The following is a 25,816-nucleotide window of genomic DNA, read 5'->3' as shown; positions in this document are numbered from 1 at the left end:
CAACAGCAGCAGCAGCAGCAGCAGCAGCAACAACAACAACAACAACAACAACAACAACAACAACAACAACAACAACAACAACAACAACACACACAATCTCTGTTTAGACATGTTACAAAAATAGATAACCTGCCCCAACACAAAAAAATTTTAAAAAAATGTGCACATCTCATTAGAGAATTCTCCAAGGAAAACCAGCATAAACATTTTGAATTCCTAACTAAGTGTTTAGGAATCTGCAATAATCTTGCCTATCTCATCTGACTCTCATTAAGGACAATGCATGTCCCCCGGGGTATGCAAAAAGATCAAAACCTATGCCAAGATAATGTTTTGACCATGGGAGTAGTTCGCAAAATTACCACATAACCATGACTATCAGTAAACTGGGAGCAAGGCCCCCCTGCTGCCTATAATGTCCTTTGTGGCCATTTGGTTTACAGAGCAACTGGGAGTTTATAGTGCTTTCGATTGCTGTCAGCTATTTTGGGTACATTATTTATTTCATGCAGTGTGCAATTGGTATGTTTGGACATCAACATCCTAAATGCACTCGGAATATCTCTACTGCACTGTCTTTAAAAATAAAATCCTGTAATCTAGTCTTAACATGGTTTTGTAAATGTGAAAAGCATCTGTGAAATATTAAAGGGGAGGAGCTGGGGGGCATGCTTTTACCCTCAATTACTCGTGAATTGGTAGCTGTTTTAGGGTCTCATGCAGAATATATTGTGCCAAAATTAGCTATTTTACAATGCACTCTGTGTCCTCACCAAGTAAACACAAACGTTGGGGGTTGTCAAAGTGAGACTATAAACAGGCTATACGTTTACTATGCTTTTTGCTTTAGAAAGAGGAAGGGTTATACCACTCATCACAACGTAAAGGCTAATGACTAGGTCAGATTTTTTTATTTTATTTTTTTAACGCACTGTCCTAAATGTTAAGATAAAACTGGTACAACTGGCAAAACATACCCTTTTCAAAAACACTAGATTGTGCGGAACTCGTGATTTAAAGAGCCATTGTATCCGAGTATCTAGGCAAAGCAGGATATCACAAGCATCCTCGGTCTAACACCACCACCGGTGTCCCAGATAGCCGGATGGCTAATGCCCCACATTTCCCTTTTCAATCTTACATCCCGCATTTCGGCATTTAAAAACACCACATCCCGATATGTGCATAGTATGTCACATTTGCAAAATCGACATAATTTCGACACTTAAACACCGAACGCGATACCTGGAGAAAAGGGGATATTTACCTCGCGCGATCCTTGTGTTGCTTCGGACGGTGTGAAAAATCCCCGATAAATATTGCTAAGAAATACCCTTGACTGTGTTTTTAAATTCGCTGCGTGTGGACATTTTTATCTGTTTTCCCAGCCGCTGCTTAGATGTTTTATCGTCGTCTCTTCCCATCCGTCTCCCTTCCCGTGTTTAGGTTAAAGCACTCGGCAGGAAAAGTGATGTCATGGCTTGAAATTGTGTTGCCCGCCCCACTTTTAGTGAAATGGCCTATCTTTACTGTTTGTGCTCCACGTAGCATTTACAAAAGCCTGGTTTTCTTTATGGCTTTGCCTTATACATTATCTTACGTGTACATTTTATTTGCTAGCCCCAACCACATATAAATGTATAAGATGACTTATAACCAACGAATCAGTTTTATTTGTTTAGGCCGTCAGGATTCAGCAACGATTCAATGTGTGGCAAATATTTTGCATTTGTATCTCTTTAAATGCCTTTAATGTATGTAGAACTTTAAGGACCAGTTCACCCAAAAATTAAAATGCTCTCATTTACTGACCCACAGGCCATCCCAGATGTGTATGACTTTCTTTCTTCTGCAGAACACAAACGAAGATTTCTACAAGGAAATCTCGGCTCTGTTCGTCCATTCAATGGAAGTGAATGGTAGCCCGAACTTTGAAGCTTCAAAATGCACATTAAATGAATCCATACGACTCTAGTGGTTGAATACATATTTTCAGGAGCTAACTGATTGGTCTGTTTATCACCCACACCTATTTTTAAGTCCTTTTTTATAACCTTTCCTCCCTGCCAATAGGTGGCAACATGCACAAAGAATGCGAGTTGCCAAAAGGTGAAAGTGAAATGGAGATTTATAGCAAAGGAGGACTTAAATATTGATCTTTTTCTAATCCACACCTATCATATCACTTCTGAATACATGGATTCAACAACTTGAGTCATATGGATTACTTTTATGCTGCCTTTATGTGCTTTTTGGCCCTTCTGGTCACCGTTCACTTGCATAGTTTGTACCTAAATAGCCAAGATATTCTTCTAAAAATCTTTGTGTTCATCAGAAGAAAGTCATACATCTGGGATTACATGAGGGTGAGTTTTTATTTTTGGGCGAACAAACCCTTTAAGATTTCAATTAGATCTAGCTTTGTTTTAGATTTGCACTTCTTATTTGTAACTGGAAAATGTTAAACAACAAGGAAAACATTTTTTGTTCTAGAGGAGCTCCATTCATGAGTGTGTAGTTCTGAATAACATGAGCAAGAAACGATGTAAAGGTTTATTTTAATAAACAAATCCCAGTATGGGTAAAGCATATAATGTGAAATCAAACTTGGGGAAAAAATGTTGACGGTGCCAAGAGACTTTTTGCAGCTTGATGAAATACCATCCTCATCTGCACTGAAACCATGCAAATTTATTTAAGTCTCACAAGAGAGAAGAAAAAAAACTTGGGGCCAGGTACTACATCAGAACATTCGGTTATCTAGTCATTAACAAGACATTTATGCATAGTGATATTTTGTGAAATAAGAGAGTTTTGTTTAAATGTTTCAGCAATGATAACAAGCTTTTGGAAACATGGCTTGCAGGCAAAGTTACTCAAACAGTTTGAAATATCAACAGTACAGCAGCTGAAAAAAAATCAGGTCACAAGGTGCTCCGGATAAGGCATCAGTTGATTTCATGTCAGAGTCCTGTGATAAATTTGTGTGGCAATGGCTTCTCCAACTGCTTCAAGTATTTCAGATTCAATCTGTAAAAAGACAAGATATGTCTGGTGCTTAAGTGCTCACAAGGGGTGTTAAAGCAACAAAAGACAGGGGTGACTACATACTACATGCTCACTAGCGTGCAGAAAGTTCCATTTAGGACAGTAACTATTACCTGGTCATCCACAGACACCTCATCTTGGGCAGAGGCATCAAGATCACCCAGCTCTGCCTCTGTCAGAATGTCCATGGGGGCCTTTGCAATCTCTCTGATGGTTTGGTCCTCTAGAGCAAGTGCTGTGTTAAATAACAAGGGAGATGGGGGACACGGCAAACCCTCATCATCATTGTCAAGATCCGACACATGAAAACACTTGTCAGCAGTTGGAATGACATCACTGACTGTAATTTTAAAATGAAAGGGTCATTCATTACAAGCAGCAAGAAAACATTTGCATTTCCTGGGAAATTCCCATCATGCAAATCTAGAACAAAGGCTCCTGTTTGATAGGAGGTTCCTCCTCCATTATACTGTCATGATATTCAAGCCTCAGTATCTCAATTCATTTTCAATTTTTCAAATTAAGGTCCACATGTTGATCTAGGGTAGTAACAATTCTAAAACAAAATGTACAAAGCAGCGCATACAAAAGGACTATTATAATGAGAAATCTCCTGGTCTCTCATCCTCAAATTCCATCATTAAGATGTCAAAGTAACCAGCACAAAAAGTCCAGCAATATTGTTACTGTGTAAAGACTTTGTTTAAGAAAACAAGCACTGTGAACACGTAATGGAAAGGCACATAAATTGAGTAGTAGCGTAATAGGATAAGAAGATTTCCAAAAATAAGATTCAATGAGAGGCTTTACTGTGGGCACACAGAAACATCAGACACTCAAAATTAAAGATAGATCACTGTTGAACATTCAGATTCATTTGTTTTACATTCATGTGAGGCTACAGGCAAGTATGTGATTTACACAGTATGTGTTCGCAGCTCTGTTTGCAGGCATGTAGATACTTGATTGATACCTCCACATGATACCGCCACAATCTGGAGAGGGATCCAGGTGTTTTGATGAACAAATTTGATGTAAGTGTTAAATTGCAAGAAGTTAATTATACTGATAATGTGAAACTTTAGTTTGAAGGGATGTGCCAAAACAGCTGAGAGAAGAAATTGCACACAGTGATTTGTTTTAATGAGGAAAACCCAACACAAATCATACGTCACTGAATTCCAGAGGTAGGTTTTCTGTTGGCTGGAGCTCCGCGACACTGAGGTACATGTCTGTAGGTGCAGTAGCCAGCTGCTCCGGGGCAAGATCCTGGTCAGGTTAGTACATGTGTTGAAGTAGGGACAGGTGCAGAGGGCAACGTGGCTTCTCTGACTGTCCCATGTGCACAGACCGATCACATGGAACATCTTTCAGACCTGGGCACATCTTGAATAAAACTTGGCTACTGTCTTGGTAAATGTCTAGTGTGAAGGGTTAAGACAAAATAGATAATGCATTTACCAAGGAGATCTAATACTGGCAAAGTTGGGGGGAAAACACTTAAAGGGTTAGTTCACCAAAAAATTTCAATTCAGTCATTCACTCAACCTCATGTTATTCCAAATCTGCATGAATTCTTTCCTTCAGTGGAACACAAAAGGAGATGTTAGGGCCTCAGTCACCATTCACTTCCATTGCATCTTTCCAAAAATTATGATGAACTGTAACTGTGGCTGTTATTCTAGCCAACATCTCCTTTTGTGCACCACAGAAGCAAGCAATACAGGTTTGGAACACGAAGATGAGTAAATTACAGAATTCTCATGTTTGAGTGTACTATGCCTTTAATACTGAATTTATAAGAACAAGAAAGGCTTCCTAAGAAATGTTTCTTCTAACTGAATTGACCCATTATATACAATTGGTCCAGTTAAAGAAACTACTTAAAATAAATACTTCGTTTTGCTGGCCTTCATTCAGGGCTCTTTAAAATGGAAAGTTGTAAAATAAAAGTAAATCATTTTTTATTTTATTTTTAAAGACAGTGCAGAAAATTAGAATCAGCTTTATTGCCAAGTATGCTTACACATACAAGAAATTTGTCTTTGTGACAGGAGCTTCCAGTGCACAATACAAAAAACAATACAAAAACAGCAGCAAGACATAGATAATAAAAAAATAAAATATACTATATATATATATATATATACATATACGTACGTACGTACATACATACACACAGACACACACCTACATACACACACACATATATGTTTTAGCAGGAATTCAAAATTCTTTCTACATTTACAAACAGAAGGTATTCTATTGTCTATACATAAAGGTTCTGATTGAAATAAAAAAAAAAAAAAAAATGGAAATTGTTATTAGTTTTACTTTATTAAATTATTTACATGAATTCTGAAAATGTCTAGATTTCCTTTAAAAGGATATTTCACCCAAAAATTACAATTCTGTCATCATTTACTCACGCTCATACCATTCCAGATGTGTATGACTTTCTTCTGCAGAACATGCATGAATGTTTTTAGAAGAACATCTCTGCTTTGGCCTTATCGGCCTTCACGATGAAGTAAATGGTGACCTGAAGTCAGCATAAAAGTAATCCATATGAATCCAGTGGTTAAATCAATGTCTTCAGAAAGGATATGATAGGTGTTGGTGAGAAACAGATAAATCCCCTAGGGATGTTCAGATAATGATACTGGTATCCAGTGTTGGGGTGACGAGTTAATCAGATTTTTTTTTCTAATAACGAGTAAAGTACCACTTTACTTTTACTTTACAACTATTTTAGACCATGATATCAGAGTTACTTTTTAAATAATGTAACTTGTTGCTTTTGTACACCTCTACTTTCCCTGTATTGTGAGAAATCAGAAGTAAAAATGTGCAAACTTCGGGGAGGCGATGTAGTGTATGATGGGCATTGTAGTTCTATAGAGTGTGAGGACAGAGACTATTTAGCAGAGATGAGTCACTTCTATTTAAATGAATGGGAGAAATTGGAACATCCAAACAAGAAGCTCTAGCACCCAACAGTCAATGGATGTAGAATGGAAGTCCCAGCTTGCAAGTAAAATAGCCAATCAACTTTTAGATGCAGACATCACCTGTCAATCCACTCGCTAATGCACATTAGCTATACATGCCAGGAAAATATTTCGTTCCGATGCCGCACTCATGTACTAATACTAGTAAAAATAGCAATACCAAAACCCAATGCCATCTGACGTACAAATGTCATTATGTAAACATTCAACACGCAAATTAAAATCATGTTATGTCCTAATGCGATTATTTAACCGCAAAAGCTCTGATTTAATGAGATAAATATATAATTTGCTACACGCTTCAAATGTGAGCACTTGTAAATTTGTGGAGACAGTGTTGTGCTGACGCCGGCCGCTCATACCTTTTAAAGCTCCTCCTTGGCTCTTACAGGGAAACCACCATCATGAGCATCGCATGCTCTGTTTGCAGCAGATGACAGCGAACACAGTGCAAATTCACTTTATAGTGTAAGGCACATACATAATTAAATAGCAGCCTTTTGCAGTATCATAATCACTTGAGTCATGTAGCATGACTGACTTTTCCAGACTGAAATGTTGCCTTCATAACACAAACACTTCAAAATTAAAACAAAATAAAAATAAAATAAAAAGACAGATAGACAGACAGACAGAAATATCTCTACTGTAAAGTTATGTAATATTCACTGTATTACTACAACTACTACCACCATTACTAATTTTTTTATTATATTTAAGCAATATCTCACATCTGAGATGTTATGCATCACTTCATTTGACAAAATATAACTCCAATGTTGTATTTTGGATTGTGCGGTTTAAAAACATAATTTGATAAAAATACAATATGTTGAAAATTGTTATATTTTAATTTGATAAAGGCTAATTAATTAAATGATTTTAACACCATTTTGATGAAAAACTGATATGAGTTCAGAAAAAAGAAACCAAAAAACAGGTAACGGACTCTGAATCGGCAAGTACCAAAAATGAAGTAACGGTATTCTTACTCAAAAAAGAAAATGGTATTGGGATAGCACTAATCTCCACCTTTGACCAGCCCCAAGTGAGTAGGTGGCTGAATGTGAAAGTCACTTCCACACCAGAATGTGGCAGTGAAAGTGTAGATTTACAGTAAAAAGGGGCTTAAAGAGATCTGTTTTTGACCCACACCTATCATATCACTTCTGAAGACATGGATTTAACCACTGGAGTCTTTTGGATTACTTTTATGCTGCCTTTGTCATTCTTGGACCTTCAAAGTTTTCGTCACTATTTACTTGCATTGTAAAGCACTTTTCAAGCATTTTCAAGATACCATAATCATCTTTTTCAAAGCACCTTGAAGCTTTAAATAGTATCCAATTCTAAATGTTACCTGACAAAAATGCAATGATTAAAAACAGCATGCTCTGTGATTACAAACATTGCCCAGTGCCAACTCTAAAAAAATTTTTAATGAAAGTTTCAACAATTCCTTTAAACCCACAGGCAGCCAAGACTGGAATCCTTAAGACTTACATCAAGTCTTGAATAGAGTAGGCAACACCGGTCATCTATAGGGTGTGAATTACCATGGGTAAAACAAATCCTGGTTACTGTAGTTGCTTATATATATATATCTATCAAATGGATTTGGCTAGTTGTTAAGAAGGTTTGTGTGTTCAAATAAAAGCAAAAATTATACAACTGATATTGTCCCCAGCTATTTGAATAATGGCAAAATATAACCTATAACCAAAACATAACCGCTTTGAAAAATACAAGTTATTTAGTGACAAGGTATCAGATACATGTGGAATCTCACCTCTAAATACGCACATCTGCAGCAGAAGTACATTTAGTGTGATGTTTACCCACACCAGTAAAAGACATGACTCCAATTATCAGACTGATTTGAAGAATATTATGTTATTAATACGTAGTGATTTCAGCTGCTCGGACAGCTAAAATATGTAGAATAAGGGATAATTGTACACACACACATTCAACAAGGCTTTAGAACATGTACTAATGCTTGTCAAACAGGGTTCCTGCAAGATTAAAATAACAGGGTTTCTGCAGAGTTTTTAAAATCTAATTTAAGACATTTTTCAAGACCTGAACAAAATACCGTAACCTCTTACCAAAACAATCTCACAATAAATAATGTGTCACTTAAATCATGCAACTTAGACAGGGGCACACATGCACCATGGCCTTAACATTGCTTATCAGTAAAACAGGGTAGGATATATGCAAGTTTTAAATACTCAAGACATGTTTTCCGCAAATATATTACATTAAAATTGGTTTATGTTCCATTATATAAATATATACAAATTAGAGGTCGAACAATATTGGATTGTGCCGATTCAATAATGTGTTGAAACTGCCAATAGTTTTTTTAAATTGGTAGCCTATACTAAATGTTTTTAGTCTTTTCTTCCTGTGATGGGGAGGGCCAGACAGAGGCTACATGAGTCCAAACTTAATTAAATTCCATATGCACTTTATGGTTGGGGGGGGTTTGCAGATTTGATTCATAGTGTGGAACTTTGAACTTTAAAGAGACTTTAAGTTTGAAATTAAATTCTGAGTTGGAGTTAAACCGGGGTCTATAATTATGAAATATTTGCTCTTCACTACTTCCACCTGCTCATTCAAACAAATAAGGGATATAAAGTGTACATTCCTACAATATCACGTTTTACAATAATAAACAATTAATGTTTATCATTATTATTTGATGTATTATTTAGGATAGTTAACACATTAAGACCATACATTTTGGAAAACTGAAGACATTTTAGGGACCACTGAATAATCAATGTTTTCCACTTAATGAGTTCATGGAAGAAAATTATTCATCATAATCACATTAAAATGTATAAATGTACCAACATATCACAGCTGATGAATAAACAACAATATTTACCTACAAATTATTAAATGAAAATCGTAATGCAGCGGAGCAAATTTCCAAAGGAAACTGTAAAATTATACTACGGTAATGTAATATTAAATTATTATTTAATGTTAATTTGAACACAATTTAATTACATTCACTCAGCATTGGTCCTATTAAATCCTCAAGCCTTTTTTTTGTTTTGTTTTTTGAGTACACTGAAGACATTTGTATTTGTACAGTTTGTCTGTTTTTCCCCATTTAAACATGCTGCTCATTTACAATGTGGTGAAATGCCATCTCTTCCTCTTCTGTGCCCCAGTATCACGTTACTAAAAGAATGTTTTGAATTACGTGAAAATAAAGGGATTTCGTAGCACTTTGTGTTCTCAGCACACATTATCAGAAAAGCGCACCGCACAGCGATAGCAAATCAAACTCAGAAAACTCCTGAGATGGACGGAGTTTGTGTGGGCCATTCGCTGACAATAGTCATGCTTGGGCCATGTTAATCCAGACTATAGCTGTCTCGTTTGGAAGACTGCATGCTAGATAGGACGCATCCTGTGAAGGCCGCAGTATACAGAGCGTCCTCCTTTAAACAAGCCTTGTTTAAACGAGACGGCCGCTTTGAGAGGGGAACAAAGTCTCTCTGGAAGGGAATGTATGAGGTAAACTTTAGGAGTTATAATGATGTAAAGAGAAAAGAAAATAGATTTTACAGGTGTACTTTTAGTCTAATACTTTATTTTAATAATATATCAATATAGTTATACATATTATATACTCTGCACCCATCTACTGAGGTACTTCAACTTGGGAATTAACATTCCTTGCATTTGAACATATTTATACATTCAAACATTTTCTTTAGACATTTCCATTGAAGCAAAGTGCCAACGAAGGCTACACCTAATGCATCCTCAGAATTCCTGTGAAAGAAGGTCACATTCGAAGAATACATTCGAAGTGTCCTACTTGCTTTTATGAAACGAGATAGCCACGAAGACGTATGCGGCTGACAAATGAGACCTCCGGAGGACGCAGCCTTCCAAACGAGACAGCCTATAAGTACATTTAATGAAATTGCAGCCTTTTGGGAGGTTTAATCAAATCGCACAGTCGTCGTAATTTCGATTTCCCACATACCTTGACTTTCTGCCCACTGTTTAAGTATTCATGCAAAATTACATATTGACTGTAAATTATAACAAACTTAATTCAAATTTTAAATAAATATTTGGCTTAGTGCCGATAAGTGCAAACACTATGTTTGCACTTATCAGCACTTTTTTTTTTTTGCACTTTTTTTTGCACACTATGACGTAGGTTTTCCTTGTTGTTGATCGCTTATCCGCACTGAGATATTTTATTTCTCCTCTTCCAGCCAGCTGTCATTGAAACAGCAATACTGACTTGACGGAAGCAGGATATAATTTCTTGGGTGCCAATCTACCACAATGGAGAGACGTGCAGTAATTCCATGTGCACGTAACATCAAAGCAAATGAGAAAGTTGCAAAGTGGCACTCGTGGGCCCCCACGCTGACGAGACACCACAAACACAAAAAATTCAAAATCTAGAAACAAAACCATCAGTCAGGAGTCATTCAATTTTAAACCTTCTATACCTGTGGTGTTCCTCCCACAGTAATTGTTTGTCTATGCTCTACGAGCTGACGATGCAGCAAAGCCTCCACACCATGGCGGCCACGATAGCGACGCAGAGCCTTTAATTTCTTCAGGTTCTCTCGCTCCTTCATGGACAGCCCTTCTGGATCTGTTAGCAAGCTGCTCCCTGTAACATAAACATCAGAGATCAAAGTTAGTCGTTAATGGTACATTATGACACTGTAAGTTAGAATGTGATAACAGGGAGCATCTTACCAATTGTGTCATGCTCAATCTTGCGGCTGTGCAGGTAGCATCGCTTCTTTTCTTTCAATAAGTGTTGCAGATGTTTAAATTGGTCTATGTAGAGGGACTGAAATCTGATTAGCTTCTCACGGGTGATGAGCGCCACTTCCTCTGCTGTGTATACACCCGCATGTCTATAGAATATGAATCACCCTCCATTACTTAATTTCTCAGGTGACATTCATTTAACACAGGTTGAGCATCGGTATTAAATTAAGTAAATAATAAATTGATGAATGTCTCACTTCAAAGGGTCTTCATGGTCACCGTCTACACTTTCTGCTTCACTGTCAGGGTCTCCTCTCCACATCTGATCCAAAACAACTGGCTCCTACTCCCCTTCACCCCAACTGTCGTCATCTATACAGAGAAATGCATGCAGGCATCAGTATAAAAACCAGATAAGAGTTAGATTATTAGAGAATGCCACAATTTTACAGATCCTTTGTTTGAAGGCTTTTATTAAAACAAGACTCCAATCTTAAAATAAAATTACAATGTACAATTATTTGTACACATCCATGTGTATGACTTTCTTCTGCAGAACACAAACAAAGAGCTTTTAGAAAAACATCTCAGCTCTGTTCAATGCAAGTGAACAGCAACCAGAACTTTAAAGCACAAAAAAGCATATAAAAGCAGCATCAAATTACCCGTGAGAATACAGTGGTTTAATCTCTACATCAAGTTATATGATGGGGTTGGGTGAGAAACAGATCAATATTGAAGTCCTTTTTTTTTCTACAAATCTCCACTTTCACATTCTTCTTTTGTTTTTCCTGATTCGCATTCTTTGTGCACAATGCCTCCTACTTGGCAGGGACAATTTAAAGTAAAAAAAAAAAAAAAAAAGAGTTAAATATTATCATATTGCTTCTAAAGGCATGTCTTAACCCACTGGAGTCATATTGATTACTTTTATAAAAATCTTCATACATATTCTGCAGAAGAAAGTCATTCACATCTGGGATGGCATGAGGGTGAGTAAATGATAATTTTTGTTATTTTTGGGTGAACTATTCCTTTAAGTCTGTTTATCATATCTCAGGGACAACCAAAATGGAGCCGTTCACATTTAATTTAATGCAGGTAGCTATCAGTTGACACATTTTATTTGATTTACAGCCAAACTTTAAAATGATTTCTCAATGGTTATGAGGTTATTAACATGCCTGGTTAATAAACAGTACACGCAAAGCCAGTTAAAGCTCACCTAGTATGCAACTAGCTTCACTACGTCCCTCTTGACTGTAAACTCCAGATTCTGGCCGATGGTAGCCACTGAGCTGAGACAGCAGAACTTCAGGGGATGGTCCCGATGAGGCTTTTCGCTTCTGAGCTTGTTGAAACAATGCATTTCTGCGAGCGTGCTCAGCACAGAATATTACCCTATGGAAGGGAATACAGTAACATTGGTCTAAGATGGGCATTTTGGTCATTTTGTCTACTCCAGTATTTGTCCAGTACTCAAGAAGCTATTACATGTTCATAACTGTATATATTATAACATATCTGACAAACGTCTATGGATGCTGCATTGTGTCATGTTGTTCCAGTGTATCATCTATTTATTATTATAGGCTGTTATAAAATAGTATGTTACAAAATGTACAAATGATTGCATAATCAAAATATAATGCATCATATTTTGTCATTATGTGAAGATTCGCTGCCCAACTCTGAAAGAATGTGCACAAAGCAGGTCTGTCTGTTCTTCGTTCAGATTCCCGTAGTAATCTTAGTAAGTGCGCATCAGTTTATTTAGTGAGTGTCTGAACCATTTTCAAATAACAGGAGATGTCATAACCATTGCGTTTTAATGTGTGTGTTAAGTTGAAGTTCAGTTTTGAAGATGATGCATTGTGTTCCATTTAACTGCGCTCTGTCAAGCTGTTTGAAACACTCGACTGCTGTACACTGCCACACGTGCCTGGTGTGTATGTGTGTGTCCCCAAATGTTCGCTCTTGTGAGGAAAGCCGTAATGCTCTGTATTGTTGTTGCTGCGATTCATGAAGCGTTCCATTCAACTCAGAGAGTCTGAATTTCCACCTTTCAACTGTGGAAAGTGCAACTGAATGACACTTTATATCTGATATCCAACTTGGAAACTCAAGCAGAAATCTTCATTAATTTTGTCGATATAAAGGTGTGTTAAGTCACGCAGGGCAGGGAGGTTTAGTCAGTGACAATCATTCACTTTTATTAAATAATTTCCATTAACGAGTCAAAGTTCATACATTAAATGATAATAAAGCGTGTTAAGCAAATGTTTTGCAGAGACAGGTTTTCAAAACACTGTTAATTACACTCTCTTTGTTTTGATTATTGTAACGATAGCATTGTATGTTGACAGCGGCGTATCAGTTTGTTTGCCATGAGAAGTCTCTGATAATCAATGTACCTCAAAGTCACAACGTAATCAATCTCTAAACACAAGCTCCCTCTTTGGCATGTTTGTGTTCAGTTGTCAGGTAATTGTCACTGGATTTCGAATTCATTTGAAAAGTCACATCATGCGTGATCACTATCGATCATCGTTTTCATGATCGATCATTGCTGCCATGTCTGAGTACTCGAGTCCTCGTGCCCAAACCTACATTTGTCAAATATATATTTTCAAATAAATTTACGAATATATAAATGCGTAAACAATCACACTCACCCTTCTTTCTTCTCTGGTTTCGGGGCGGTATTGGGGTACCAGCCTTTCTTGTTGGACACGTAGCTGCACTGCCTGTAACAAGCATTCTTATCCTCAAGTACATGCTTGATGCAGAACTCCAGGCCCTCCAGACGAGGCTGTGAACAGGGTCTATGGGTGCGGAGCAGGTCTGAGGCTCCTGGGCTTGAAAAGTCTGGGTCACTCTGCCCCTGCTGGAAGGCAACACATGGATCTGAATCCTGTTACTCACTGACGGGATGCAAGAAAGTAAAATTAAACACTGTAATACATACACCACCATTTCTGAGAGACTTTTTGGACAACTTTGGACCATTCATTATATAATTTTTGGTGAACTGTTCCTTAAATGATATGACTCTGGTCATTTACTCAACCTCACGCTATCCCAGATGTGTGTGACTTTCTTCTGCAAAACACATATGAAGATTTTTAGAAGAATATCTCTGCTCTGTAGGTCCTCACAAAGCAAGTGAATGGTAACCAAAAATGTGAAGCTTCAAAAAGCACATAAAGGCAGCATAAAAGTAACGCATACAATTACAGTGGTTTAATCCATGTCTTTTTAAGTGATCCAACCCATTTTGGGTGAGAACAGACCAAAATATAACTAATTTTACCCACTGTAAGTCTCGACATCAGCAGTATACTTGGCAATCATGATTTCAAGCTCAATTACACTTCCCAGTGCTATCTGGTGATCAGTGCATATGTTAAGCACTAGGAAGGGTAAAAGAGCTTGAAATCATGATCTGTTCTCACTCAAAACCATTCAGATCACATCAGAAGTCATGGATTAAACCAGTGGAGTCATACAGTTCACTTTTATGCTGCCTTTGTGCTTTTGGAGCTTCAAAGTTTTGGTCACCATTCACTTGCATTGTATGGACCTACAGTGCTGTGAAAAAGTATTTGCCCCCTTCCAGATTTCTTCTATTTTTCATACTAAATCTTTTTAGGTCTTTAAAGAGATATAACCAAGGCAACCAGAGTAAACACAAAATACATTTTTTTTTTTTATTGAAGCAAAAACTTTATCCAGCACCTATATCACCCATGTGAAAAACGAACTACTCCCTTAAACTTAATAGCTGGTTGTGCCAACATTAGCAGCAACAACTGCAACCAAACACTTCCGATAACTGGATAGGAGTCTTTCACAACGCTGTGGTGGAATTTTGACCCACTCTTCTTTGCAGGACTGCTTTAGTTCAGCCACATTAGAGGGTTTTCGAGCATGGACTGCCCAATTAATGTCCTGCTATGGCATTTCAATCGGGTTCAAGTCAGGACTTTGACTAGGGAACTCCAAAACTTAAATTTAGCTTCTGTTGAGCCATTCAAAGGTGGACTTACTCCTATTCTTTGGATCATTGTCTTGCTGCATAATCCAGTTGCACTTGAGCTTCAACTCATGGATTGACAACCTTACGTTCTCCTTTAGAATTTTCAGGTAGAGAGCAGAATTCATGTTTCCCTCAATTATTGCAAGTCGCCCTGGCCCTGAAGCAGCAAAGCATCCCCACACCATCCCACTACAACCACCATGCTTGACCATAGGTATGATGTTATTTTTGTGGCATTCTATGTTTGAGTTACAACAGATGTAACGGGATCGCTTTCTTACAAACAGTTCCATTTCTGACATATCAGTACACAAAACATTCTCTTAAAGTGTTTAAGGAGCATCAAGGTGTGTTGTGGCAAAAGTCAGACAAGCCTTAATGTTCTTCTGTGTAAGCAGTGGTTTTTGCCTCGCCACTCTTCCATGGATGACATTTTTGGCCAGTGTCTTTCTGATAGAGGAGTCATGAACAGTCCCCTTTATTGATGCGAGAGAAGCCTGCAGTTTCTTGGATGTTGTCCTTGGCTTTTTGTGAGTTCCTGGATGAGTAGTTGCTGTGCTCTTGGAGGAATTTTGTAAGGAAGGCCACTTCTGGGAAGGTTCACTTCTGTGCCACGTTTTCTCTTTTTGGAGATGATGGCTCTCACTGTGGTTCTTTGATGTCCCAAAGCCTTTGAAATAGTTTTGTAACCCTTCCCTGACTGATGTACTTCAATCACATTTTCCCTAATCATTCCTGGAATTTCTTTCGACCTTGGCATAGTGTGCTACTGGGTGAGACCTTTTAGCCAACTTCATGCAGCTGATAAGATTCTATTTAGGTGTTGAATTGATTGAACAGGGCTGGCAGTAATCAGACCTGGGTGTGGCCATTTCAGTTGAAACCCATTATGAATTAATCTTCATAAATTTGGGGATTTCGTAGAGGCAAATACTTTTTTTTTTTTTTTTTTGGTATTGGAGAACGTTTTGCTTCAATGAATAACATTTAAAAACTGTATTTTGTGTTTACTCAGACTGCCTTTGTTTTATGTTAGATTTTGTTTTACGTTTTGTATGATACACAAACCAGAAGAAATCAGGATGAGGGCAAATACTTTTTCACAGTACTGTATAAAGCGAAGATATTCTTCTAAAAATCTGTGTTCTGCAGAAGAGAAAATGTCATACACCTCTGGAATAGCATAGAGGGTGAGTAAATGAGAAATTACATTTTTGTGTGAACTATTCCTATAAAGAGGGTGCACTTAATTCCCATTGCTATGTGCTTGCAAGAGAAGTAATACAAATAAAACCACCTCGCGGAAGCTGCACACAAATGTATTATGCCCACTTATTAAAAAGCCAAATATGCGCTGTTTATATTGATATAGATTCTTAACGTTATATAACGATTAAAGGTGGTCATCCTACAATATTCGTTCAGATCACTAAGAGCGGACAACCCTTTAAATAAAAAAACAGTATACACGCAAATTCTAAATGTAACATAACAATGACTAGGGGTTATCAAAAATTAACAGTAATCTTCCAAAGAAAGCGCCAAACTGCTGTTCAGCCATCTTTGAATTAAGAAGGCAAAACTAAGAAACAACTGATTTGCTTAATATACATGATCCATTTAGTGAAAGACCATTTTAAACGTTGTATTCGGGCATTTCCGCGCACAAAACTCACCGATTTAGTGATAGTTTTATTCATGTTTGGCTGAGGTCTCCCAGCATTACCCTCCCGCGATGTACGTCAAACTCACAAGCTGCTGAAAGCGCTTTCATCCATTTTAGCGCCCTCCTACATTCACGTTGATTGGACCACAGCCTCGTAAGGCACCATCTGATTGGAGGCCAATAGCTACTCTACTGGCCACTACATTTCGTTGCCAAGAAACGTTTGCAACAATTGAGACTACAAAATAAACGTAATCCTACATTAATCGCTCAGATTAACGTACATGGCTTTAGACATTTAATATAAATTAAAATACAGAGAAGGAAACAATCTCTATTAAAGTAAATAATTTAAGTAATTTAATAAAAATTGAAGTACAGGAGATCTTCATTTATAATTTCATGCTTTGTTTTGTGACAGAGGTTTAGCTTGTCCATAGAGCTGCCATGACTTGTACATCCTTCTCAATTTCTTCAGATTTGGTTTAGGAGGATCCTGTGGGGATATAACATGTAACTTTATCAACATACACCTTCAAGTATTTTCATATAGAGCAATATTCTCCACTGAAAGGAGGTTTTGTCCAGCGATATGAACTGCGATATGAATGACACGCAGTGGGGGCCGGTCAGTGTCAGAAATTAACTTTTATAGTAAGGGGCAATATTTTCCCACTGAATTTGATTTTTTGACTCTATATGAGGGCAAAATTGTTCTTTTCTAACCATTTAAAAAAACTCTCAACCATTTATGTCAAATTTGTGAATTTAATCAATTCACTAAAAATCTCACAAAATAACTAAGATTTACACATTTCATAACAAAATTCTATCAGAACTGAATAATATTTAACAAAACATACTAAATATTGAAAGTTTTATTATTAAACTGATTAAAATACATAACTGAATTTGATGAAACTGAAATGCGTAAATGTAAAAAAAAAATTAAATGCTCAAATATTTTTCTGAGTGAATAAATTCTGATGATAGACTATTCGTTTTACCATAAGAATTAAATCAACATCAATATTTTATACCATAACAAGGGCTGTCATTTTACGAACTACTGTATATCAGACGCTATAACTGAAAAACAGAATAAAATATTGAGGACATTTTTTGCCCCTACATTTTGCCATTTTTGCCCCCAGCCCCTCTTAATTTCTGGCCCTGGTTCCAGCTGATTAGGGTATGCTTATCAGTTTTTGTTTAATTTCAAGCAAGTTTGGTAACACTTCTAAATAAGGTTTCATTTGTTAACATTTAATGCATTAGATATCATTAACTAACAACGGAATATATATTTTTACAGTAGTTATTCATCTTTGTTAATGCTCGTTAATAGAAATATGATTGTTAGTTTATAGTACATTAACTAATGTTAACAAATACAACTTTTGATTTTAAAAACTTGTTATTATATGTTGAAATTAACATTAACCAAGATTTAGAAATGCTGTATAAGTATTGTTGATTTTTAGTTTATGTTAACTAATGTTAACAAATGGAACTTTATTGTAAAGTGTTACCAAATGTTTATAATGGGACAAAGATCAATGGAGTAGCTTTAAAGTTGAAACGTACATGTTGATCTTCTAAGTGGTGAAGATCTGCCAGAGGGACAATGGAAGGTCTTCCATGGGCACACTGAAAGGGAAGCTGACACGAGGAGAGCGAGCTCACCAGACTACAACACTCCTCTTTACTCAATATGTGATTGAACTTAATCGCTCCTATTTAAAACAAACCAATGGCAATATTAAAAACATATTCAATTTAACAACTGTTACATTTACTCAGATATACAAAAATGTTTATTGTGCCTTCTTTAGTATACAAAATGTAACAGTTTTCTTAGTGTTCATTATAACAGTTTATACATGGAATATATATAAGAAGAAATCTTGTGGCTTCATAATACTAACCATGACACGCTTGTGAGGCGAGCACATTATGAACCGTTAAAGGCAACGTTCCACTCACTCTTCCTGTTGAGCGCAGAAGCTGCAGACATGTATCAAAAGAATGAGGCCTATCACAAACAAATCCTTCAAGCTCCAAAACCATACTTAGACCAAACAAATCAAATATGAACATCATGGTTCACCTCAATGTGTTCTCGCAGGTAGTCCTACAGAATAAAACAAAGTTTAAGAAGAGGTAAACACACTTGGGTTTCTAAAGTGAGTTTAAATCATTTCAAATAATTACAAATTGAGTCTGACCTCTGCAATGGTTTTAATTACCGACCGCCTTCCACGGCGAAGCTCTATGCTTTCTTTCTCTGTGAAACACTTGGGAAGTCTCTCCAATGACACATTCAATGAGTCGCTCTTTGGGAAGCTTACGTCTAAAGCAATATCCCTCAAAAATGCCTGACAAGACCTACAAGAACAAAAAAAAGAAACCATTTATTCAGGGAAGCGGTAGGTTCACAGTTTTAGAGGAATAAGGAATGTTGACTCAGACAGCAGCTGCACTGACCTCAGAAGTCTCATTTCCTCCTCTGTTACACTAATCTCCAAGGGTGGAGTTACACTTGAGGAACACAGCCTCTTTTTTCCAGGTGTGTCTGGGTCATCCTCAAAGGAGTCTACATCAGAAAATCAGCAGTGTGGGGAAACACTAAATTGAATCAATATTCAGCTCTTTTGAAGCTGATGTGTATTAGTGTAATTTAACTGGTATTTTTTCTTATACGTGGTAAAGACTTTTATGGAAGGTATTTTGTCACAATTCCTAGATGTGAAGTTTATTTATAGTTTCACATTAAGAAACTTTATATTTGCTACTGGATCACGTTACTGTATTTACCTGTTACCAACCCTTCCAGTCGAACTCTTTCATGGGCAGCATGTTGATCAACCAACACAAGAAGATTTCCTGCAGGGGAAGGCAATAACACATTTTCAGAACAATGTCACACAATTCAATGTAATGATTTTAGCCCGAGATTAACAGGATGCCTTCATTTTCACTGCTTTCCGAGGTGTCTTCCTCCGTTGTGTTAATCAAACAAGCAATAAACTTCTTGTCCACTTGATTGATGACCTGAGGCAAAAACAACATTACTTAGTACAGCAAGATTAATTTCCACCACAGAAAAAAGACCTTGCATAGTTAGTTTAAGTGACATACAAGTTCCTCAACCACTGAAAGAATGGAGCGTAAGACTTACTCTCATTGTGTGGATCATATTCTTGGTAAACCGGTAGGGGAAAAGAATGTTGTGGATTTTTACAGCAAGGCCCTCTGCTTGACCGCTGGTCACATCCACAGCTACCTGTTCAGAATGAATTGGAAAATAGCGTACAGGTTCTTATTAGGGATGGGCATTACCAAGTAATTTTGTAGGCGAGTACTCTAACCCACAAAAAAAACGAGTAATCTATTATTCGTAAATGAAAATATAAGTTCAAATGAACAATTACGGACATTAAATATATATGTATATTTTGTTTTATTCACAGAAGTTACTAAGAACGGTTTCAAAATAAGCTAATATCAACAAAGTATGTTTTTTGCGAATACGCAATAATACAAATGAAAAATATTAATAGTTAAAAACATTTGCACTCACCCAGAGCTTACATACATCCAAAAGCACTTTATTAGAACACCTCTAGACCTACTTAGTCATGCATTTATTTAATCAGCCAATCATATGGCAGCAGTGCAAAGCATAAAATCATTCAGATACAGGTCATGAGTTTCAGTTAATCTTTACAACAACCATCAAAATTGGGTAAAGAAACTGATCTCAGTGATTTTGACCGTGGCATGATTGTTGGTGCCAGACAGGCTGGTTTGAGTATTTCTGTAACTGCTGATCTCCTGGGATTTTCACATGCAACAGTCTCTAGAGTTTACTCAGAATGGTGCCAAAAATAAAAAACATCTAGTGAGCAGCATTTCTGCAGACGGAAATGCCTGTCGAGCTGACAGAAAGGCTATGGTTACTCAGATAACGCCTCTGTACAATAGTAGTGAGCAGAATAGCATCTCAGAATGCAGAACACGTCAAACCTTGAGGCGAATGGGCTACAACAGCAGAAGACCACATCAGGTTCCACTTCTGTCAGCCAAGAACAGAAAGATGAGGCTCACCGAAACTGGACAGTTGAAGACTGGAAAACTAAGCCTGGTCTGATTAATCTCCATTTTTACTGAGGCACACAGATGTTAGGGTCAAAATTTGGGGCAACAGCATGAATCCATGGACTCAACCTGCCTTGTGTCAACAGTCCAGGCTGGTGGTGGTGGTGTAATAGTGTGCAGAACGTTTTCTTGGCACACTTTGAGCCTGTTAATACCAATCAATCATTGCTTGAATGGCACAGACTATTTGAGTATTGTTGCTGACAATGTGCATCCCTTCATGAACACAATTTACCCATCTTCTGATGACTACTTCCAGCATGATAATGCACCATGTCACAAAGCAAAACTCAAACTGATTTCATGAACATGACAATGAGTTCACTGTTCTTCAGTTTCCTTCCCAGTCCCCAGATCTGAATCCCTTTAGGATGTGGTAGAATGGGAGATTTGCAGCATGAATGTGCAACTGACAAATCTGCAGAAACTGTGTGATGCAATCATATCCTCATGGATTAGAATCTCAAAGGAATGTTTCCAACATCTTGTGGAATCCATACCATGAAGAATTAAGGCTGTTTTGAGAGCAAAGGGAAGTCCTACCCAGATTAGTATAGTGTTCCTAATAAAGTGCTCATTGAATGTAGAAACCAAAACTGATGGCATTAGGGCAGTGCATATACTGTTTATAAACTCTAAGTCTACATAAAGGCTATCGCATTTTTATAATTTGTGAAACATTTTATTATTTCACAAAATACATTTTCGATATTCAAGAAGTTTTTAATATTCAACTAGCTGGTGCGAAACGAGTACTTGATAAATTGTGCACATCCCTAATTCTCATAAAATTAACATTTTAAGATGTGTTTGAGTGAACTAAAAAAACTGTAGTCTTTTTACCTCTGGTGGTCGTATGAACACTGGGTTAATCCATTCAGAGAACAAAGTCAACAGTGAATTGGGACCCTGGACATCCTCTTAAAAAAAAGTGAGTATAGAAAGAAAATTAGTTAACCGGCTCCAAAAAGAAAACTCAAACCTGTCCTGATTTCAGTCTATAGCTATACCTCTGCTGTCTATCTCTGAGCAAAGAGCTCTTTCTGCTCTGGGTTTGGGCAAAAAGGGAAGTACAATATCTGTCTGAAATGGATAACACCTGTACTCAAATCCTATGAGCAAAGAAAAGTAGATTTTGATGTTGATTATTGTAAAATGAGATTCATAAGTTTAGAAGAACCTAAGAAAAAGGGTAAGAATGTCCATGAACTATTACAAACCTCCTCACTGAATTCTTCCTACCTGTTTTTGAAACAACACTGACCGCCATGTTGGTAACATCTGTGGTACATGCAATTTGAGTCTCCTCCACTGGAGAATTATATTTGCTGAGCCCTGTAACTTGGTTGATATAAACCAGCTTTCCTAATGAACTATCATAATGAGCCAGCCAATTGCTGAATGTTGGGATCACTTTATCATTTTCATGGCTTTCATTTGTAGTCTGACCTTCAATTCCAGTGTTGTGTGACAGAGGATCATGCTGAGGAGTTAAGCCAGGTTCATCACCAAAGCTCAAACTTCCCCAAGAGGAAGTCATATTTTTGTTGAGGTTTAAGTCTTCTGAAGTGGAAGCAAGTATTTGTGTGTCCTCAATCACATCAAAGTGTTGAAGGTCTTTAGAAGAATCACTCAAAACTGAATCAAACAAAACATAATTTTCTCTATTCACACTAAGTGCATTCCGATAATGTCCAAAGGGAGTTTTTTCCAATTCATTGAATACGGGATCAACACTGGACATCTCTCTGAAATGCGAGTCAACTTGCGCAGCTGGGCTAGACAAGTTTGCGCTAATAAGCAAATCAGAATCTCTGCTTACCTCGTGGGATTGTTCATGTTGGGGTAATTTTAATGCTACTTTGTCACGTTTTAAATGGGAACATTTGTCAGCCAATGCTATTTTGTCTCCCTTGTTCCATGGTGAGGACTGTGGTTGTAAAACACTCGTTGTTTTTTGTTTTTTCTCAGCATTCTTTCCAAACAACCTTTTGAACTTGTCGAGAGAGCCGGTTTCAAAGGACAAAGTTAATTTACGGCATGGTGTCGTTCTAACCGTCTTTGAACTGGTGCCATAAAAACTGTGGCAACCGTGCAAGTCTCTTTCAGTGTCATTTAATGGCAAATTTCTCTTTGGTGGATTAACTTTGTTTGGCAAACTAAATTTTTGCAAACTATCCTGTTCCCCTTTTTCATCCAGTATTGAAATCTGGCTCTTGCTTCCTGACACTTTGTTGTTGTTAACACTAACTGGTGAGTCATTATTATTCATATTAGGATAGTTTGCATTTTTTTGGCATTCAAGTATGTCATCGCTTTTGCAATTGTTATTCAATTCTGTAGCAGTTGATAAAGTGATCTGTTCAGGAAAATCACCACCCTGAATAGCTTCCTCTGAATAACTTGTAGTGTTAGATGACACCTGCTCCAGCATTTGAACATCACCACAGGCTTCCAAATCATTGGCATTATCCTTGTTCTCAGTCAGTGCTTCAAACCCCTCATGTGTTGTACTGCTTGTATCCTCAACATTGTTCTCGAGGTTTCGTACTGCTGCAAGGGTCTTTACCTTTCTCCCTGGACTACTTGTTGGATTATCAAAAATACTGCCCAAATGATCAGTGTCATTCATGGAAAACTCCGTCACCAAGTTTTCCTTAATGAGGAATGATTTTACCCCTTCCTCAATGCAGATGAAAACATTATCCCAGTCTTTGAACTCTATAAGGGACTTGGCAGGTTCTAGGCATATGTCATACTCAGAGTAGTGACATTTGATGTTTAACACATAGACTCCATGTAGATCAGTTCCACCCCTTTGTTTAGGGCTTGATGTTAAAGGAGACAAATTCGGAGTGTTATTTTGTCTAGCTGCACTGCTCACTCTCTTCAAGAGGCAGTTGAGCATTTTATGAATGCGTGTCTTAAGAAGAAGCCTCCCATTTACAAACAGGAATTGCAAGCTGTTGTTGTAATGGCCCTCACGGCCAATATGACCAGTCATTTCAAACTGCTCATGAGTATAACTGACCTCTCCAAGCTTTTGAGCTCGACTCAACCCATGAATCTGAACAAACCTGTAATAGCTACTACTTGTTTTGGAGAGCTGCACCATCATGTGTGCCGAGTTATCCTTTTTCACAGTAAATGACACAGATGGCTGCATTAGCGATATGGCTTCAACTCTCTGACGGATTCGCTCAGTTTCTAAAACGTGGTCCATTCTCTTTCTTCTTACTGGCATGGTGTGGAAGAGGTTGTAGACGGACACGGTTGTCCCCGCAGATGGACGAACAGTCTGTGCTTCACAAACGCCCAATCCCCTTCCTTCATTGAAGGCTTTAACATATGTTTTCACAGACAGCTTAGTCCTAGAGGATATTTCTACCATTTCAGCCAGGGACACAATACTGGAAATTGCTTCCCCTCTGAACCCATAAAAGCGGAGATTCTCCAAATCCTCCAGTGTGCTACATTTGCTTGTGTTGTACCGGATTCCTACTTTATCCATGTCCTCTTGGCACATTCCTGAGCCGTTGTCTATCACCTGCACCTTGCAGGCCTCTATGTCTATTTTGACAGCTACACATGTTGCTCCAGCATCAATGCTATTCAACATCAGCTCTTCCACACACTGCTGCAAGGAGAAAATGGCAACGCCAGAGCGCAGCTGTGCTTGAACTTCTTTGGGCAAACTCTTGATCATTCTGAAAAATATAAAGCTTAAAGTAATTTAGTGTACAACAATGAAAAGTGATAAATGAAATGTTAAAACATCTATTTTGTGTTCTTCGTAACAGAGAAAGTCCTACGGGTTTGGAATAACATGAAGGTAATTATGATGAGTAATTCGTTTAATTTTTTGTTAACTATTGCTTTAGGCAGGCGAGTAAATACAGACACACATTCACTAAAGACTAAGTAGCATTAAAAATGATAATTTAATTAGAATGAATAAGCATATATACCTTTTGGTGGGGCTTAAGGTGTCAGGTGTGACTGAATGAAATGACGCAAATGAAGAAACAGGAACATAATTTAAATTTCAAAACTAACCGCCAGCTGTGTGACTATTGCCATGTACACAAATAAAGTAGCCGGTATGGTTGGTAACCCTCATAGCCATGATGTTAATATTCAGTACGTTTACAATGGCAGTGCCCCCTTTTGTGACCACTTCTGAATGAAATAAATAACATTTGTTACATATGTCCATCGATAATTGATGTAGCCTAGTGTAGCACAAACTACTAACAACAACATAGACCGCAACGGAAATGACGTTAAACGTGAGTAGCGTGAAGTAAGAGACCGTAGGGGACAAATATTGCGGACGTGCGTCGTTAACAAAAGTCTCCACAGAATACGTAAAGCAGCATTAATTTGAAATTAATAGAAAAATAGAGGAAAATGGAAGATACGCCTGTTTTTGAAAGTTGACAAAATAATCTTATTTTTTTTAATACGTTTTAACATGAAATTTCTGTTCAATGCTAATTTGGATACATGCTAAAAAAAGTATTTCTTATATTTCATCAGTAATTAACAGAGGATATGGCCTTTTTATCCTAAAAATAATACGTTTAAATTAATCCCTATTAGGGTAAGTCCTCAATAAAGTGCACTTTATGATTACACATATGTTAAATCAATTTGCATCGATATAAAAAATCATAACTGTGTCTTACGCACGAACAACTCATGTGTGGGCCTTCATTTAATGTATTTTACCATGTTACTAGTTTGGGTTTAACATGCTGAAGAATACTTCGAAAGAAGCCAAAGTATTTAAAATTACATTTATTAGTCTTTTCTGTCATATCTGTGCCTTTTTCATAGTTGGTGAATACAAGAAGAACTTTACAAAGTCCTACATGTTCTAGTGCATAAAAATAACCAGGGGAAGTTGGAGGACTGTCAAACAACTTAAGTGCAGGTTTAATGTTATAATTATTATACAGGAAAAAAAATTATATACAAAGTTCAACATGACATTTTTTTTTTATAATTCACTCACACATACACTAACATAAAATAAAATACATACATTCCAAAGGCAGTAGATATTTTTGACTGCATGTTTTCAGTTTAAAACTGATTTCATCAGAGGTCTGTCTT

General features: G+C 37.2%; 2 protein-coding genes and 1 pseudogene across 7 annotated transcripts in view; all 3 read right to left on the bottom strand.

Annotated features, from left to right (window-relative positions):
* Nucleotides 1-1,418, bottom strand: part of nckap5l (NCK-associated protein 5-like) — a 40,382-nt gene extending 38,964 nt beyond the window's left edge. For all 4 annotated transcript variants that reach the window (XM_052106148.1, XM_052106150.1, XM_052106152.1 and 1 more), the window contains exon 1: nt 1,268-1,418. The gene's annotated coding sequence lies outside the window, so the exon portion shown is untranslated. The remainder of the gene's footprint in view (nt 1-1,267) is intronic.
* Nucleotides 1,419-2,612: 1,194 nt separating this feature from the next.
* LOC127628563 (KAT8 regulatory NSL complex subunit 2-like) lies at nt 2,613-14,186 on the bottom strand (annotated as a pseudogene).
* A 2,645-nt stretch (nt 14,187-16,831) lies between these two features.
* mlh3 (mutL homolog 3 (E. coli)) lies at nt 16,832-24,959 on the bottom strand. 3 transcript variants are annotated; one of them, XM_052106154.1, is made up of 12 exons: nt 24,667-24,959; nt 21,941-24,405; nt 21,542-21,618; nt 19,719-19,823; nt 19,507-19,591; nt 19,355-19,423; nt 19,025-19,133; nt 18,766-18,925; nt 18,648-18,671; nt 18,466-18,544; nt 18,125-18,273; nt 16,832-17,033 (listed from the first exon to the last, which is right to left on the bottom strand). In XM_052106154.1, the coding sequence occupies exons 2-12, from the start codon at nt 24,402-24,404 to the stop codon at nt 16,938-16,940; spliced, it is 3,417 nt and encodes a 1,138-aa protein (XP_051962114.1). In that variant the 5' UTR covers nt 24,405; nt 24,667-24,959; the 3' UTR covers nt 16,832-16,937. The 3 variants fall into 3 exon arrangements, with proteins under 3 accessions (XP_051962114.1, XP_051962117.1, XP_051962116.1); XM_052106157.1 differs by having other exon boundaries at nt 22,148-24,405; XM_052106156.1 differs by having other exon boundaries at nt 16,914-17,033; nt 18,125-18,199.
* Between the last annotated feature and the right edge of the window lie 857 nt (nt 24,960-25,816).

The sequence above is a fragment of the Xyrauchen texanus genome, chromosome 35 (assembly GCF_025860055.1).
Source record: "Xyrauchen texanus isolate HMW12.3.18 chromosome 35, RBS_HiC_50CHRs, whole genome shotgun sequence".
NCBI lineage: Eukaryota > Metazoa > Chordata > Actinopteri > Cypriniformes > Catostomidae > Xyrauchen > Xyrauchen texanus.
Note: the sequence above shows the minus strand (reverse complement) of the source record. Positions and strands in the feature narration are given on the sequence as shown.